Source organism: Macrobrachium nipponense, chromosome 7 (genome assembly GCF_015104395.2).
Source record: "Macrobrachium nipponense isolate FS-2020 chromosome 7, ASM1510439v2, whole genome shotgun sequence".
Classification (NCBI taxonomy): Eukaryota; Metazoa; Arthropoda; class Malacostraca; order Decapoda; family Palaemonidae; genus Macrobrachium; species Macrobrachium nipponense.
The window spans coordinates 82,490,535-82,508,883 of NC_061109.1; the positions used below are offsets into that span (position 1 = coordinate 82,490,535).

Below are 18,349 nucleotides of genomic sequence, written 5' to 3' on the forward strand. Positions count from 1 at the left end.
GCGTAAGATTCCAACTTTCTATTTATATACGGTAAATTAAATATTTGTAGTACTGATTTTGGATTACTATTGTAGTCACAGAACTAGTTTTCAGACATTTACAGTACGTATACCAATTTTTCACGACATCTGGATGCAAAACAGGAAATTTAGGATTACTAAGGAGTTGATACATTATCATCCACAGCAAGTAATTACAGCTGGTTACTCACAAGTCTTAAATGCAGTCTGTTTACTTTTACTCTACCTTGTTTAGTGCTGTCAAAGTTCATCAGTCAGGCAAAGGTTTCAAACTGATAACTCCTGATTTTCTTGTTGGACAGACCATTAATACCCTGTCAGTGAGACTGTGACTAATAGCATTTTGATTTTGCTGCATAATGAAAAGGATTTGTTAGTAGCTATTTTATTTTTAACTTCTGTACTGTCCGGAAATTGCCCTATACTTATATTTTATTAGTATGTATGTTTAATAATTGTTACATGTCCATATTGCACTGTACAGTAGTATTTGGATTTCTTTGTCCATGTTTATGTTCAGTATTTTTGTACCTTCACAATTGTCTAGTACGGTATGGTTAATGGAAGAGCATTATAAAGACTGAGAATAAGGACTATTTGCTGACACTTACTTAATTTGTTGGCATGGCTTTCAGACCAATACAGTTCTGTATTACTAAGCTTCCAATTTGCATGCTGTAATGATGTTTTTTTTTTATTAAGATTCCTATGTCTCGTGAAGTAACAATTTTTAAATGTTTAAGCTTGTGCTTTGTAGAGCTGGCGTCTGTATACTAATATTTTGTGCCCGGTATGTAATTGTGCTTACTGTCATTGAAATTCCTTTCCTGTCTCTTACCTCTCTTATCATCCTTGTAACTTTTTTGTTGCCAAGTACTGTACTGTACTGCTCTCAGTCCTGTAACTTAAACTTTAATTGTATTGCAGTATGTACACTCACAGCACATAAATATGTGAATATTCATACCATGTTCTTTTATTATCTAATAGTTTGTGTTTCATGTCTTTAGTAATGGTTATTTTCTTTCCATATGTTTAATACTGTGCTGGCTCTTTGTATTCCACAGGATTGATTGTTATAGTGTGTTGTAGGTGTATAGGTTATATACTGAACTGAAAATAATAGTTAAACGTGGAAGATATATTACATCACCATACTTGTTTGTTTGTATAGGTATACTAGAATGCCAATCATAGACAGTACAAACATCCTTACTCTTTGGTCCCGCAAATCCTCCTTAAATATGCTAGCGACAAATTAACAGCTATTACAGAAATTCATGCTTATGTTTAAATGCATAGGATGTAATTGTTTGTGAAATGCAGTGTTCTTTATTACAGTACAGTATCTCAGTCTCCTGTGCACATTCTCATCTGCAGGCAACTCATGATTTTTCTATCAAGGAAATCTTATTTACTCCTTTATTTTTTATGTTAATTATGTTAACATAATTATCTTAGTACATCTATATGTTCATGAAAGTGCATTTCATCAAGCAATGCAGACATCCTTAGGAGACTCAGATATACACCTGAGTTTACTTTTGTTTGTTTTTTCTGTAGAGCTTATGCAAGTTTTAATTTTTGTATCAAAAGTTTTTGTTTTAGTGGTTGATTGTTAAGTTGTATGTAGTACTATTGTATAGTATGAATTATTTTTTTTTTATTAATCTAACCTTTTCTTATTTTGAATTTCTGTGCAAAGACAGTACAATATTGAAATTATGTATTAACAGGCTTTTTTTTTCTTGCTTGGACCAACTGTGCATTTACACTGATTAATTACCCTGCACTCCAATTTAGTCCTTGCTTAAAAGAAAAATGACCGATTTAGCTATGAAGTTTGCTAAATATCTCTTTGTCTGCTTGAAGAGAGAAAGAGAGCGGGGGCGAGAGAACGTTACTTCTGCTAACAACCTCGTAGCACTTGGGCCTCAGTATCTGGCTGTGAGTGTGAAATGTGCCCTTTTTTGCATTCTCATTTTCTTTGTTTTAAGGAAATGCGATATTTTGTGTTAGTGTCATATTCTGTATTACATAATATGATAGACAGTATGCAGTATATGTGTATGTCTTTTTCTAAACATAAACTGTAATTTAGATCTGCTGTGCCTCCTACTTTAGTAAGGCATGAAATGAACATGAATTAGTTGTGTAATGCAAATGGTTTTATGAGACCTGTGTATGCTACTGGAGTGACATGTTTAGTACATTTTTGCTCTCCATTTATTTTTCTGTAAATAGTCAAGGAAAGTGGAAACTTGCTTGTTACTGGATACCCACTAAACTTAACAAAGTGATATCGTAAAATTTGACACATACCTAAAAAAAAAAGGTTATTCATTTACTCCAAAGAACTGCAGTTGGCTATTAGAAATTGTAGCTGACATGATGTTAGGCATTCAGATTCAGACACTATGCTTTTTAAAACCTTTTTATGTTTTTTTGGGGAATAGGAATGTAAAGTGATTTCTCATTTTTGGGCTTTAAAAATTGGGATCCACATGACTGGAACATTGTCAGTGATTTTGGTTGGTTGTTACTTTGATATTTGGACTAGATATTGATGGGTTACTGGTACTAGTTGAAAGCCCTATATCTATATCTATTATTATCCACTAAACTATTCAGCTTTAATACAGTTTGAAATTAAACAATCCCAGATACCATCAACTTGTTAAGTAAGATTGCAGAGAGAAAACATGGGAAAGAAAATTTCATATAAATTAAGATAAGTCATTCAACAAATTTTTACATAAAACAACTGCAGATCACAACACCTAACATATGTTGGCAGCAAAATAGTATTTACAGCCTCCTTTAAACTTGAGAGGATGGGTGTCATCTTACAAAATTTTGATGTTTGATTTTAACAAATGACAAACAGAACTACTAAATAACTGGATAAGTCAAGTTACGTTAATGAACTTCATTCCCTAAGTTTTTAGTTATACGTATATGTATTTGTTGCAATTATTTGCCATTTTCAAATGGGATAGTTCAGTTTTGTGCTTGGCACAAGTGTTTTACATTAGCACCTCTGATATGGGAATAGCTCTTGCAACCCATGGGTAGTGTTAGTCTATTTTCAGTTTTGCCCTAATATTGCCAAAATCCGCAGACCCCTATCTCTTGAAACTTGAAGTGCTTGGGACAGTGACCATAACCATTTATTTAATTGATTTTCTGGACTGTGGCTTCTATGTACTTTGGTTTTCTTTTTGTATTTTTTTTGTTACTGCATATAGGTTATTAAATTTTGTCAAATGTTGTTAGTTTCATAATAAGTGAATCAGCATAAAAATCCACATCCTACATTTATCATCGCTTACTTCAGAATACTTTTCTTGAATATGTAGCATAAAATTAAGTTTGCATTTAAGAGAACCATCAACTCACAAATGGCAATTCTTCATACCTTGAATCTACCAAATGTTTGTTTTTGCATAGGTGCCACTGTTACAAGAGAGAGAAACGATAGATACTTGACTATCTTCTCATCTTTTTGAATGCTATGAAGTATGTAAGCTCACAACCATCACATTTCATAATTTTATGTTCGTTTTGTGCAAATATTTTTGTTGTGGCAATGATAAACTGGTATGTAGGAATTAAGGTACAATAAATTGCCAAATGTAGGTGCTATTGAAATCATCTATGAAGAAGAGTGTATTCTGTTCACCCAAGGTGGCCTCTCTCTCTCATTTACAGTTTTTTATGCTTAACGAAATTCCTGGGTCTAGTATGTTAAAAAATTGTTTTAATAAAAAAAAACTCTGATTGATATGATAAAGAACTTTATTTTTTTCCCTTAGAAATTGTTGCAATCTTTCCTCAATGAAATTACTACTCCTAAAACTAATCATGCAACTTTGATTGTTTATACTGTAGTACTATACACTTTAAGGACGTAGTCCCACTCATTTGTGTTTTTTATTATAATGTTACATTGTATTAATATTCGGTAAATGGTTTATCAAGTTTTAAAAAGTGTACCACATAAACAGGTTGCACCTAACTATTTAGTAATAGGAATGTGAACCATGCCATTGCCAGAGATCCATGAGCTGACAATATGACTTGAAGAATTGGCACGAGTTGTTAAAAAGGATACTGCTGATGACTATACAAAGCTGACACAGGTATAATGTAAACATGAAAGGAAATGACAATGATGTTAAAGGTGCCAAAGTTGCATTCCCTGTTCCTGTCAGTAGTAATTTATGATAACAGTATCTCCAAACCCATCAGTTTTAGTGAATGGAGGTATTGTGAAATAATTAATGTAAATTTTCTGTAAACCGACTTTTATGTTCTTTATCCCATAAAGAACTCCACTTTGAAGCAATATTATCTCCTCTCTAAATAGGTAACGCTCATCTGAATCCTAAGTGGAAATAATACAGACACAACCAGGCATATCTAGTAATTATCCAACTTTTAACCCGTGATGAATATCCACAATTGAATCAAAGCCTTACAAGATATTTTTTCAACTTCAGTGTTGTCAGTTTCTCCAATGTGATTCATTTTTAAAGATTCGTTATTTAATAAAAAATCTCAATAGTTATTTAGAGTAAACCCTTGGACCAAACTTATGAAAGTTAAGCATTGTAGTTCAAACAGCTAAGCACACCTTGGTCACAATGCCTGTGTAATGTGGAGATAAGTGATTGACGCAGATGGTGTTGTACTTTAACATCTTATGCTGTGCCCCTCCATTTGCTTTTTGTGAACTTGAAATATTTCTTTTAGTTTTTAATTCACCAAGCTGGTGATGCAGACAATGTAAACTTGGTGACTGATGACTTGGTATTCCATAAGTGTATTATTTCACAATTTTGTTCAGATTTTGTGCACCCTGAAACGGTCAAGTTTCTTTCCTATCCACATTGTCATATTTTCATGGTTTTCCTCAATTAAACAGGGACCTTAAATACAATCCACATTACCTTATTTTCATTGTTTTCATCAAACAGGGACTTGAAATACACTGTGCTTTGGGGCCATAATTACCAAACTTCACAGAGAAGGAAAATTATATTAAATAATGCAAGGGCAATATCCCAGACACTATAAATAACGTTTTTACAATTTTTGTGTGAATTTTGAAATAAAACACAAGAATTGTTGTAATTTTAAAGTGTAACATTTGATATTTTTCCATTAGTATGGTACCTCATATGATAAGTGACTAAAAATTAGCCCTTAGATTAAGATTTCCATAGAATGAGGTGTACTTTTCAAAGAAACATTACTGGGAGAGACAGTAAAAACTGATGAAGGTTGTCTTTTACTGATGATTGGTGAATAATAATAAAATTTAGGCTTTAGTAGACTTGGCAGTTACCACTGGTTTAAATAACTTTCTTGTTGGTTTGAGTAACCAGTAGACCCCCCTCTTTTATTTTGATATTATCAATACGTCTTCCAACTTCCTGTACTTTGTGTAATAAGCAGTTTCCATTTCTTTAGGGTTATGTGTTCTTGCCATGTAGTAAATGAAAACTGTATATGTACTAACACCATTAATGTGTAGGTTTACTTAAATTTTGTAAGCTATAACCAGAATGAAATATATTCTAATAAAATTTGAATGCTTACCTGTGAAGTCCAATTTTTTATTGTTGTCATAAATTTAATGTTTCTTATTGTTTATTCTTTCTAATGAGATGAAGCCGAATAATGTGAATCAAATTTAGGGATCCTTTAGTTAAATGATACATCAGTTTTGAAGAATACTTATTGTTTTGTCATGTCATAGTGAGACGTTTACCACTTAGTGTCTTAATTCTTTAGTTATAGTCTTATTGTTTTGTCCATAAGGATTTAGGGTTACCATTAAACAGTTACCATACTTTAAAATAAAAAAGGGTCACAAAATATGTGGTTGGGTTTAAAAGCTATGAAATAGATAAGCAATTTGGTGTGAAGTTATTGTTTCCTAAAATTATATCCCTAGAAGTTTAACACTTAAACTGAACTGGTAAAGATTTTGGCTTGTTAAAGACCCAAGTTGGTATTTTTTAGGGGTTAAATAGAATGTTAGGTATGTTCCCTTGCAGAAGTTAAAATACACTCTACAGTAGTTTGCACATTTCATAAAATTTTGAAAGTTTTCCTTTATCACTGTATGGTGACTGGATAGCCGATATGAACATGATGCACAGTACTAATGGTGTGCCATAGCTATTTTATAATCTATCACCATAGCATGTTTTATAAAGAGATGAATTTCAGACAAAATTATAAAAAAGAAGGAAATTGTAATCAAAATGAAACTTTGAAACCCTCCTGTTTAGTGTGATATACATTCACAAATCTTATATTAGTACATACATATTAGGATTTCTGTGTGTTACCATGGCTTGATTGCCAATGTACTAGTAGTACTTCTGTTGTAAATGCTTGTATATACTTTTATTTTCCTAAATTTGGAACTGGAATGCTAGATTGTTAACTTTTCACAGGAGTGATATCCCAATCATACATGCACAGTTATGATACTTGAATTTTTACTATTACAGTGCATTAGTATTTAGATGCTAAACGGTAAGAAAAGAACAACAAGTACTCTAAACATCTCTCCAAGGAGTATGCGCGATCATACTTGAACCTTCTATTAAAATGCAATGTGGTTGAATGTTGCTCTAGCAGTACAGTACTTGAGATGTGCATGCTGGGTGATAGCTTTCTTTCAGTTGTTACTTGGAAGATTATATACTTTTTAGAAATTCTACTTTTAATCTATGAAAGTATTAAAATTTGAGCATCTATATAAAGTATAGGTTTTATTTAAAGCTATTTTGTCAAATGGATTCTTATGTATTTGCATTCTTTATATCCTAGCCCACTTATTTGCTGTGTAACTTCAGGCCTAAGGAGAACGTAATTTTGATCCCTTCACAACTTTCCTTTATTTTTATGAGAGCCATTTTAGTTAATACGTATGCTTATTTTTATTTTCATTCACTTTGGTTTCACCCTTTTTTCTTTACCATTAATTTAGCTCAAAGAAATTGGGGTTTGAACCATGTAATTAATGTGGTTTAATGTTCAGGCGTACTTGCAGTTACTTCAGCAGCAGATGGGCAATTCAGCAAGTTCAGGTGCTACAGCTGGTAGTCTCACAAGCCAAATGGGTAGTTTACAACAGCTGCCATCCCTGAACAACGTTAGTGTACAACAGTTGCTCGCAGCTTCCCAAGGGAATCTAGCCACTCAACAAATGTTTGACTCCTCAGGTAATGTTTGACTTTGACTTATATATGATTAGTAGAATGTTGATCATTACTCGATAAATTCTTGTTTACAATATTAAGATGGCTGTACCTTACTATTGTTGTTGCTAAAGCATTAAAGCATAATTTACTGTCTTTTACAAAAATGTTTTTTAAGTATTTTTTATGTTTGTTGCACTGAAAGAACAGCTTTTTGTGTAAATATAAATATAATTCTAGTATATCTGCTGTATCTACTCTCAATAGAAAAGTATTTTTGAGTTTTGTAGGCTGAAGATGATATTCTTGGCAGTTTAAGTTGGGGATTTATTCATTCACAAGCTAGACTTAGGAATTTTAATCACAGAAAACTATTCGTTGTGACAGTAAATGGTAGCATTATCCAGTCCATACTTTCCTCTTTTCTTACATTTATTTGCAATTTGCTAACATTTCTCTGAATTACAAATAAATATTGTGAAAAGATTTAATGATATATACATCTGTTATCTTTATTACAGAATCTAAGCTTTAGTGAATTTTATATGTCCATTGTAGTTCAGTATTGTAAACCTTTCTGTTTCAACTTATTAGGTTGGGCATTCTAGAGGCATAGTTATAAGTATGTATCTTTATCTTTATGACTGCAGTATTCAGCTAGTTTCAGATAATATGATGACTATCAGTACTACAGTATATAATTTTGTGTCCTCCAACTTCTAGAAGCATGTACACACATTAATTATTTTTGGTTTTCAAAACCTGTAGCATTGGAAAGGTGAATTTAGCACTTTCAGATATACAGGCAGTCATCGGGTAATGATGGGGGTTCCGTTCTAGAGACGCTTTGTAAGCGGAAAATCGTCGTAAGCCGGAACATTGTAAAAAATCCAAAGAAAGCCTTACTTTTAATGCTTTGGGTGCATTAAAAACTATGTAAACTGCATTCTTATTGCATTTTTCATAAAAAACACCTTCAAATATTGATTATTTTGTATTTTTGGAGTCATATTTCTTCTGCCAGACCAGCATTGTAGGTGCTGTAACCCTGGAACATGCGTCGTAAACCTGGAAATAATTTCTGATAAATATAATTGAAAAGCGTTGTAACCTCGGAACGTCATAAGCCGGGGACTGCCTGTACTTGCATAGAGTTTCCTTCTGTGAAAAAAATGTGAGAATGCTGAAAGTAATTTGTGATTAATTACAAGAAATTCAAAGTATGTCAATAATATTCCTTCCAGGTATTGTGAGTTTTGATTTTTATTCCAGCTGTATTTTGAGAGTTAATGAAGTAGGTAGGCAGTTAAGAGCAAATATAAGAACCATAATGATATTAAACTAATGACTTTTTTGGATATGCTCATGGTTCTGTTACTCCTGTAACATGGAAAATTGTTCAGTTATTGTAGGCTTATTGGCACTCGGTAAGGAAAGGACTCTTATCTTTTAAGATTTTTAACACGAAAAGGTAAGGGAGAAGGTCTAAAGTAAGAATGGGAATCCAGCAGTTTGACTAGGTTAGTTGATATGCAGTACCTCATTACTTTTTCTTGTCAAGCTCTTGAAATACAGTAAAGATTGGCTCAGGTTATTCTTACTGATTGCAGTGTATTTGTGTAAATGGTGAATAGGGCATTTGTCAGTTGGTGTCTTGAAGATGCCTGGATAGATCATCCAAGAGTCACCTACAGGCTGATGTTATTTTGTTATTTCTGAGGTTCATTATGGTTTTGTTGAAGATTTTAATTTCTAGAAGGTGTTTCTAAGTCCCATACTTGCCTCATAGAAGTTGGCTAATGCAATTTGGTAAAAACCTTCAGGACTTACAGCTATGGTAGTGGAGTTTCATTCGTCAAAACTAATCATCAAATAGTATACATATTTAATTTTCATGTACAGGCAGTCCCCGGTTTACAATGGGGTTTCAGTTCTTGTGCCGTATTGCAAGCCAAAAAATCATTGTAAACTGAAACAGTGTCAAATATTATTGAAAATAATTGAAAATCCTAAGAAAACCTTACTTTTAATGCTTTAATTGTATTGAGAACTATGTAAACTGCATTTTTATTGCATATTTCATCAAGGAAAACCTTTTTGGAGTCATATTTCTTCCGTCGAATCAGCTTCATAAGTGTTGTAACCCCAGATCATGCATTGTAAGCCATGAAATGATTTTTGATGAATATACTTGAAAAACAGCGTAACCTCGTAATGTTGTAAGCCAGAACAGTTGTAAACCAGGGACTGCCTGTACAGATAGAATTTTATTATTTGGACTGAATCTTATCCATTGTTAAAGTTAGCTTTATCTTCATGCCATTTGGTGTGATTGGCATTTAAGAAAAATCAAAATACACTTTGCTAACCCTCTAGGACTGTCTATGCATTCACCTGTTTCCCACCAGGTCAGGTGCTGGAATGTTCACGTTCTGTCAAATTTCTTCATGCTGTCATGTTAAACGCACAGACTCAATCGGTGTTAGTAATATTTTGATGATTTCTGGCTAATTTGTCTTGTATAGTATTGAGCTTGTTTTCTGTTTTTGCTGTATGTCTATCTACAAGTTGAGATGAAAACACCCTCTTATATTGGCTTGTTTTTGTGGTGATGTCGTGCAAAAATCTAGGTGTTTCAACCGTGATTTGGTCAATTCTCCTCTAGTATTTAAGCAGCGCATAGCTTGTGTTGCTCCGCTTTCACTTCTTTTTGCCGAGGATGATTCCATTGAGAAGCTTGTTCTCTCCATTAAAGCTTTAAGTTTGCTTGGCTGAACTCTGTTTCTCTGACGGCACTAACCTGCCATCCTCATTCAGTGTGGTAGTCAGCTAATTTTAAAAGTAGGTAAGATTCATTCCAAATAATGTCATTTTCATGATAAAATTAATTATTTGGATACTTACCTTCTGGTTAAGTGGAAACCCACCCAGCCTCCCCGCATTTGGGTGGTCATGACGATATATGGCAGAACGTAAACATTCCAGCACCACCTGGTGGGAAATGGGTGAATAATTGCACCAAACAATGCGAACATAAAGCTAACTTTGACAGTAAATAAGTATCCAAACAATTAATTTTATCATGAATTATATTTTATCTGGTTTACTTTTGATTTTGATCATTTTTGTTGATTGTTGCTATCTGTGCTGTTAAATATTAGTAACATGTCCCTTACTTTTCAGGGTTAAGTGGTTTAGGGTCTTTAGGTGGCCTTAATTTACCGACATCTACAAATGGATCTCAAGATACAAATCTTCAAAGTTTATTGGCCTCTATGAACTCTCAGAACACAGGTAAGTTTATATTTTTTTACTGCTAGTTGGGATTGAAAGCATGCACGTTTATTTGTTTTTGCTGTGTGTGTTAATTTTTGTTTGTTGTGGTTTACCAGTGCCATATATGTACCTACAGTCTCAGAATAGTTACTTGTACAATGATGTAAACTGGATCATAAAATATTATCACTTTTCCATAACAGTACAGTTTTGGTAAATTGGGATGTGGGGAATTTTGAATTTTCATGTCTACTTAAAAAATAAGTCCATTGTAAAAATTCTTTCTTCGATGCAGACTGTGTTGATTTTTATTGGTTTATTTTCAACATTGTTCTGATAGATATATCCATTAATGCATAACCTATCTAATAGAGGTAATTACTAGTATATTTTTATAAAGTATACTGTACTGGCAGTCCCCATTTATCAGAGATCCAGTTTTATACTGCTTGTCTAGTGACAACGATAACTGGATTAACAGTGGTGCCAATAACTGGATATCGGTGCTGATAACTAGTGATCGGCTGGCGATTTTTGGTTATGAACAGAATCCCCACCAATAAGTGGGGACTGCCTGTATATATATTTTAATCTGCAACTGATCATAAATAGTTATTTTCTTACCCATAATCTGACTATGTAACTGTTTTGCCCCTATAGGAATTATTCATTGGATTATGCAATTATCATACTGTACTGCTAAGTATTGTAGTTTTCTTGATGTGTGATTGTCTTCCCAAGAGGATATCAGGTTTCATCTCATAGTTATTCTTTTTATCTCTGATGCTTTTTCTCATGAATAATGTCTGTTAGTATCAGAAGTGTTGTAGTACAAGTTTCCTTTAATATAAATATTTTTGGCACAAGCTCAGTTGGATTCCAATAGAGGGAGGCCTAGTTGTGGTGTGTGTAATGAAATTTCCATACAAGATAGAACACTAATTTACTATCCTCTCCACTATAGAATCTACTCCATGTCTTTGCTGTTAGTTTTTTAATTTTCTGGGCACCAAAAAGCCTCTTAACTTGAGGGGAAATGCAGTTCATTTTGATACAACCTGAGAATAAAAAGACATTAACTTGAAGTTATTTGTATCATATTTAAAAGGTTAAAATTAGTAATAGGGTACCCAAACATAATAGGCTGTACTTGTTAGCAAATAATCTGACAGATATCAAGACAATTCATTGGTTAAAATATTAGCCTAAATTGGAAATCCTAGCATATACTAAACTGTATCATGTGAAAATGTTGTTATAATGTTTTATACCAATAGGCAAGTTTGTGTATGAAGTTTTACTTTCACTGTACCAGTGTTACCTTTTAATCCACACAAGTACAATAACTATGAATTGTAAAGATGTGATTAATCAAGCTAACCCTGGTTAAAATACATTTTTACTTCGTTAAAAACTTTTTGGCTATATCACTATTAATTACATAGGAATCAGTGATAGTTAGGAGAATGTTTCAGTTGCAAAATAAAAATCAAGTGCAGACTGGAAAACTAAAAACACCTTTGTTCAATATTGGTAGTATTTATGGGTTAAGTGTTGGTATTTTGTTTAATTTGTATCTTTCATTATCCTGTTGAGATATATTCAACTGTGTTGTGATATATCACTGAACTATTTACATATTGATTCTCTAGTGAAGATGTCTTGTGATTACAAACATAACCATGTTTTAATATCTTAAGTGATTTCCCATTCAATCATTTGTCTTAGTATTAGCACGAGTAGTTAGTGGTGGTTAACCTTATTATTATGGTTAGTGATAGTTAACCTTGCTATTTTGCTAAAGTAAATACATACGTACATTTAAAGCTTATAGTAATAGTAGTAATGTTCACGTGTGTTGTCATCATAATGCTTGAGTGGTTAGATGTTTGGGTACTTTGGAAATCTTTAATGTGTAATTATAATTCTACCCTGGATCATGATTAAAGCCAACAAATGCTTATCATTGCACCTGTGCATATCATGTAGTGGTTTCTTTGCTCCAGTAGTATCTGCGTATTTCAGTTTGTGTCCATATCAAAATCCAGTACTAACTTGTGTTTATGTCGTGTGTCTACGCACAGGGTTGGGTATGAACGTGCAGAACCTAGCAACACTGGCAGCCATGACAGGTGGCAGCTCAACGGGACTTCAGGCTCTCACCCAGCCAGGTATCACACTCCCTACCTCTCCCAGCTCTCCCTTCACTCTCACCGACCCAGGTATCACTCTCAGTAGGAGACCACCTCATCATCATCATCATTATGCACATCATCACTAAATCCTTCCAGTGCCATTTCCATTAACTCTTAGAAACTTGGTTATGTTGTTCAGATACAAACGACATATCCTTTGACATTAATAGTGACTATGACAAGACATTAGGATGAAACCTTGTTTTTATCAAATTTTTATTATTTTCTCTCTATGTATTTGAATTTTGTGGTGTATCATCTGTGGCAGTAAAACAAGTTTCTTCTGTGGTGAATGATAAACTTAATGCTGTCTGATCTTTCAAATGATTTTTGGCGACCTCTTCTAAAGTATAATTATACAGAAACTTATAAAACAGTATGTATTGCAAAATATGTCCTAGCTTGTAATTTTTATACATGTTCCAGTAAACATAGGTTCAGTACAACCATCAGGTTTTTCTGCTCACATAATCAGCACAGAATAAGCAGTAAATTATATTCAAATTTTGCATAGTTATAAACTGAAGTTAAATTGCACTACTGGATCTGTCTTTAGGCTTAAAGAAAATTTCTGTTTTCAGGATGGTCAGGTAGAGCAAGATCATTCAGCATTTATCAGGTTTTAAAACTTCTGCAGGATAGTCAGTACATAGTTATCTTTCAGGAAAAAATTATAGCCTGTCATGTACTGATTTTTGCATTGCTTTCATGTGACATTTTAACGTGAACTGAGTTACAAAAGAAAAAAAAGAGGGAACATTGTTAAAATTTAATAATGCATGTAATTATCTTTGGAGTTCATTCTGTGAAGTTTAGTAGTCTTCATTAAATTCTTGTCCCATGCACAACTTCTTTACGTACAGAGCTGTGTAGTCAGTTCGTGCATTTTACATTTCATGTCTTTCATATCATAACTATGGACCTTCCATTCCTTTAAGATCAGTGTATTGTATACAGTAAAATATAGGGTTTTCTTAACTATTTGATCACACTTGCACCAACACAGAAATCTTACATATCTACAGTGCACTGTTTCATCGGGATTCTTCTCTGAAGTGTTTTTGTTTATGCAAAAATGATCCTGTTCAGAGTAAAATGAAAGAGGTTAAAGCATTACACAATCAATTATGACATATCCTTTATTTGTTGTATGTTACTTGACTTATAAATTTAAGGCCCTTCATCCAGTGAATATATGTCATTGTTATTGCGATTATTATTCTATTTAAAGTGGGTCATATTTTGTTGTTGGTTTTATGCTTACAGATTGATTGATAATTGTGCTAATCATTAACTTGATGATATGCTGCTTGCATGTTGGGGTGTGTTTTTTTGGCATGCTTGTGTGTTTTTTTTCTTTAGATTTTTTGTGTGCTGTTGAATTATATGGCTCACCAGTGCTGTGCACCATTAGTGTTGTAATTTACATTTTGCAGGCTCAGAAATTGACATAAGTAGGCAGAGGTAATAAGTAATGTGTATATTAGTGTGTGGTAAGATACATGTGGATGTGGTGATTAGAAACATTTCTGTTGGTTTATGCTTTGGTATTTTACTTTTAAATGAGTGTGGGGCATTTAGAGTTTACATATGAAAGCCAACTCAATTTTTGCTATAGTATTAAAATGTTGATTTAGACTAAGTTCTAGATTTAGTTTGATCATAGCATTTCAGTTTGGGTATTTCAAAACTTGTAAACCACATTTTTATTTAAATACTTGATTGATTAGGTTGCAGTTGAAATTTTGAGTCTGGGTACAAAGAAGGTTGTAAATTAGCATTTTAAAAAAGAAAGGCTTGGATGATTAGCAATGCAGCTACTATTATACTGTACACCATTAAATATTTTTTTTAATGTGGGGTTTGAATAATTGTAGTTATAATTTTTTACTTATAACATGATAATAACATAATACTATATTACAGTACTACGGATAGCTTTAATGGGTTTGTGGGTCTGTTAAATTTTGTTGTGCTGTGGAATTTTATAATGTTGTTCATATTCTACTACACTGCATTCAAATATCAGTACAACACATTTTGCCTAGATATGTATGACTCGTATAGAGTATGAGGAAAGTCTGCATGTTGTAATTTTATTATATACCCATTAGTCAGAAATCGTATGTGGTAATCGTAAAATTCCTTAATGGCCATCAGTATTGTAGGGTTCACCTTGCATTCAGTGGTGTGATTTTGTTTTAATGAGAACATGTTAGTAAGACAGTATATGTGGGTTATTGTAAGAAAAGGGGAACAGTTTTGGTATTATCATATACTGTATGTAGTGTAAGAAACATAGGTTTTATAGAACCAAAGAGGTATGCTTGCAGTCGCAGCTAGGGGAACTTGAGTAGATCTTGGATAGGGCATGTTAGTGGAATAAACTGGGAAATTTGAAGCACTTTGGGTTGTTTACCATTAATAAGTAGTTTCAGGTGACCAGTGGTACAAAAGTGAATTAGAATCTATAGATATAAAAATTTATAGAAAAAAGTACAAAAAGTACATCAAGGGACTTGAGTTGTTAAAGTGCACTATCCAGTTTAAGTAGAGCCATGATAAAGAATGCTCCTTGCACTATCTTTTGATTGATTTATGACAATGAAGTACTTTTGGATTCAGCAGAAATGTTTCTTAAGCCGGTGGTGGTTGATGCAGGATTAAGTAGATGTTGCCTGGAGGAAAGTAAAATTTTACATGACAGCAAGATCCCAGAAGAGTACTATATTGGTAAGTTTGTAGATAGATATTTGACAGTTTGTAGAGAAATTATTACCTTTTTACTTTGCAGTATTTCACTAAATTACATAGAACTCTGAAAGCGTCAGTTCAGTGTTGAATAGTTATGATGATGAATTTAGAGCTGCATATCTGAGCTTAGCTATTGTTATGCACTACATCTCCCTCTGAAGGGTCCCTGTGGGTTTGAACTATGGACAGAAAATCAGATTTTATTCTGAATTATGATTACTGTATACGTGTAATAGAAGGTTTGCTAAACTATATTTTCAGAAAATAACTACTGACGATTGTTACAGCTGTTTAATTTGGTAGACATTTTAGAAGATGAGGTAGAGTTCAATAGATGTGACTGGAAAGAATTGTGGAAATCCTTGATGTTGTTGAACCATATTCAGTGACTTACCTAGGTAGCTTTTTAGTCTTTACGTGTGGATGAATTACTGCATTATTGCAAATTATTCAAACTTGAAAGTAATGTAGGGACTTATAATTCATAAGGCTCAAAATCTTCAAGTAATGTTCCTGGGAATAGGGGAATCCCAGAATCTAGGATAGATACAGACACTAATTTCAATTTCATTAATGATATCTTGACCCATTACGTATGGTCAGGGTATAGTAACGGTTTTTCTAGTTTTGACATGTACTACTTACATTATATGTACTATAAATAATAGTGTTTAAGATATAATAACATTATATATAATAGTGTTGAAGGTTTAGTGTTTGAATGGTAATATATACAGTTTCACAAGCATTTACAGTTAAATATAGTTTACAGTAGTATTTAGTATTTTCTTTAGTTGTCAAGAGAGACAAAAGTTTGTGATAATATTTAGATAAGCCTTTCATGTTGTTTCATAAGTAACCCGTACTTATGCTTTATACTTGAATTTTGGAAATCCTGTACTGGTAACATTTTTAACTTGCATGTATGTGCCATGTGGTCTCTTAAGGGTTTACATTTGAAGTTCATAATATTTTTAAGCCTACAATTTATTGTGATAATAAGTCCATCTGCAGTTGGACCCAAAACACATTTTGAAGCCCAAATCTGCAAGTGATCTTTACCGAGTACAGTATTGAATTCATTTTCTCTCTCTCACATACACAGAGAGAGAGAGAGAGAGAGTGAGTTGAGAATTTTAGCTTAGTGGTCTAGTTAAACTAAATTGTACAGCTAATGCTTTGACATAGTAGACATCTTCGATATTATATCTTTTGGGTAATTTTTTCAGTGGCTAATTGAGTACAGTACTAGGGAAAGAATATTGAGAGTTAAGAGCATAAGGGTTTCTGAGCTAATTTGGTAATTTTTTCATTGGCCATAGAGTTATTTTGTTTAGTCTTGGTTCACCACAAATTAGACTTGTTGGGCTCACTTTCTTCTTTTCTGTAGTGAGTTTTGCATGTTTTGTCAATTGTTTATTTGACCTTATGGCTAATTTAATTTTAGATCTTAAGCTTACACTTCATTGCACCACAGATGAGTTTGCCTCTGTAGTTGGTGCATTAGGTACTTTAGTTTTTATGGGAGCCAATCCTCCTGTTGTGATTATTCCTCAATCATACGTATGTTAGGTTCGCTCATTTTATTTAGGGCTTACCTATTCAACTCTCTCCCAATCTATTGATTGTTTCTGGGGAGGAGTAGGTTGGAGAGGATATGGTTTTATGGCTGATTACATATGCTAATCCTCACGCATCCAAGTGTTGCCTTTTTTTTTATTGAGGATTTGTCAGTATTGATTATATATGTGTATACAGTACTTCCTATTTCTCTACCAGCATAATAAGGGGATGTGTTTCATTAAACATTTCATATGGTTAATCCTTAATTATTTGTAATAGTTTATGATTAGGGTGTTTAGATATACAAACTGATATTAAGTATGGTTTAGTTTTATGGATCATGAATGAGCCTTTTCTTTTTATTCTGTTACTAGATCTCTGAGGAATGATTTATTTACTGTATACCCCACAACGTGTGGTGCCCATTGTAGGAATTGGTTTCCTGCTTTGTTACTTCCATGACCCAACACCTAGTCTTCCTGTTTGCTTAGGGAGGCTGGTGGCTTGCGGATAACTTATTTTGCTAAATATTGCACTTAATCTGCCAGCTTGCATCTGCCCTTTTCTAGACTCCCAGGCAATGAGATTGATATTCACAGGTGACAATAAGAAATTGAAGGTCTTGTATGTATTTCCCCTGTTATTACGGTAATGATTTCCAAGGCTCTTTACAAACTGTGTCTCAGGAATTCTGCTTACCTGTTAAATGTGTAGTTGAACATAAAATTGGTTAATTTTCCTGTGTGCGTGGATCTCATGAATTTCAAACAAGATTAATAACACAGTGTTATGAGATAACACTTCAGTTCACCAGTTGTCTCGAGATTCTCTTTCAAAAAACAATGTCAGTTTGCAAGGTTTTAACATCCAATATGAGAAATGCCTTCTTTCATCAGATACCTCATAATAACTTCTTCTAGAGACATTTTCAGTCATGGTACCATATCACACAAACAGTGCACGTTTATAGGGCAGCCTTGCTAGAGCTTACAGAGTAATTGACATTATTTAGTACAGTAGCTTATTATGATTAGCCTAACTTTGAAGGTAGAAATAATTCTGAAACCCTATCCCTCAAAAACTTTATAGTAGTACTGTACTTTTACTCTTGTTTAACCAGGCTTTAGTGTGATTAGCCATTTTTAGTGGGTAACATCATTAAACAAAGTAATTAAAGCCAGTAACGCCAAAGTTTAAGGGTAGGAGTATTGTGGAAAGTGGAGCACCAGCACCTAAGAAATATGAATCATAACCAAGTTTCAGTGCCTCAGTGGCGTGGTTGGTATGGTGTTGGTGTCCCACCTCGGTGGTCGCAGGTTC

The 18,349-nt window shown here is 33.2% G+C and overlaps 1 protein-coding gene across 18 annotated transcripts in view; it reads left to right on the forward strand.

Moving 5' to 3' along the window:
• The window catches only part of LOC135217044 (CUGBP Elav-like family member 2), a 354,797-nt gene that overhangs the window by 300,463 nt on the left and 35,985 nt on the right, over positions 1–18,349 (forward strand). For 5 of the 18 annotated variants that reach the window (XM_064252653.1, XM_064252656.1, XM_064252651.1 and 2 more), the window contains 5 exons: positions 1,894–1,968; positions 7,082–7,265; positions 10,425–10,535; positions 12,602–12,739; positions 15,338–15,445. In XM_064252653.1, coding sequence (XP_064108723.1) covers positions 1,894–1,968; positions 7,082–7,265; positions 10,425–10,535; positions 12,602–12,739; positions 15,338–15,445 — 616 coding nt within the window. The remainder of the gene's footprint in view (positions 1–1,893; positions 1,969–7,081; positions 7,266–10,424; positions 10,536–12,601; positions 12,740–15,337; positions 15,446–18,349) is intronic. The other 13 variants (XM_064252662.1, XM_064252664.1, XM_064252665.1 and 10 more) reach the window with 11 other exon arrangements.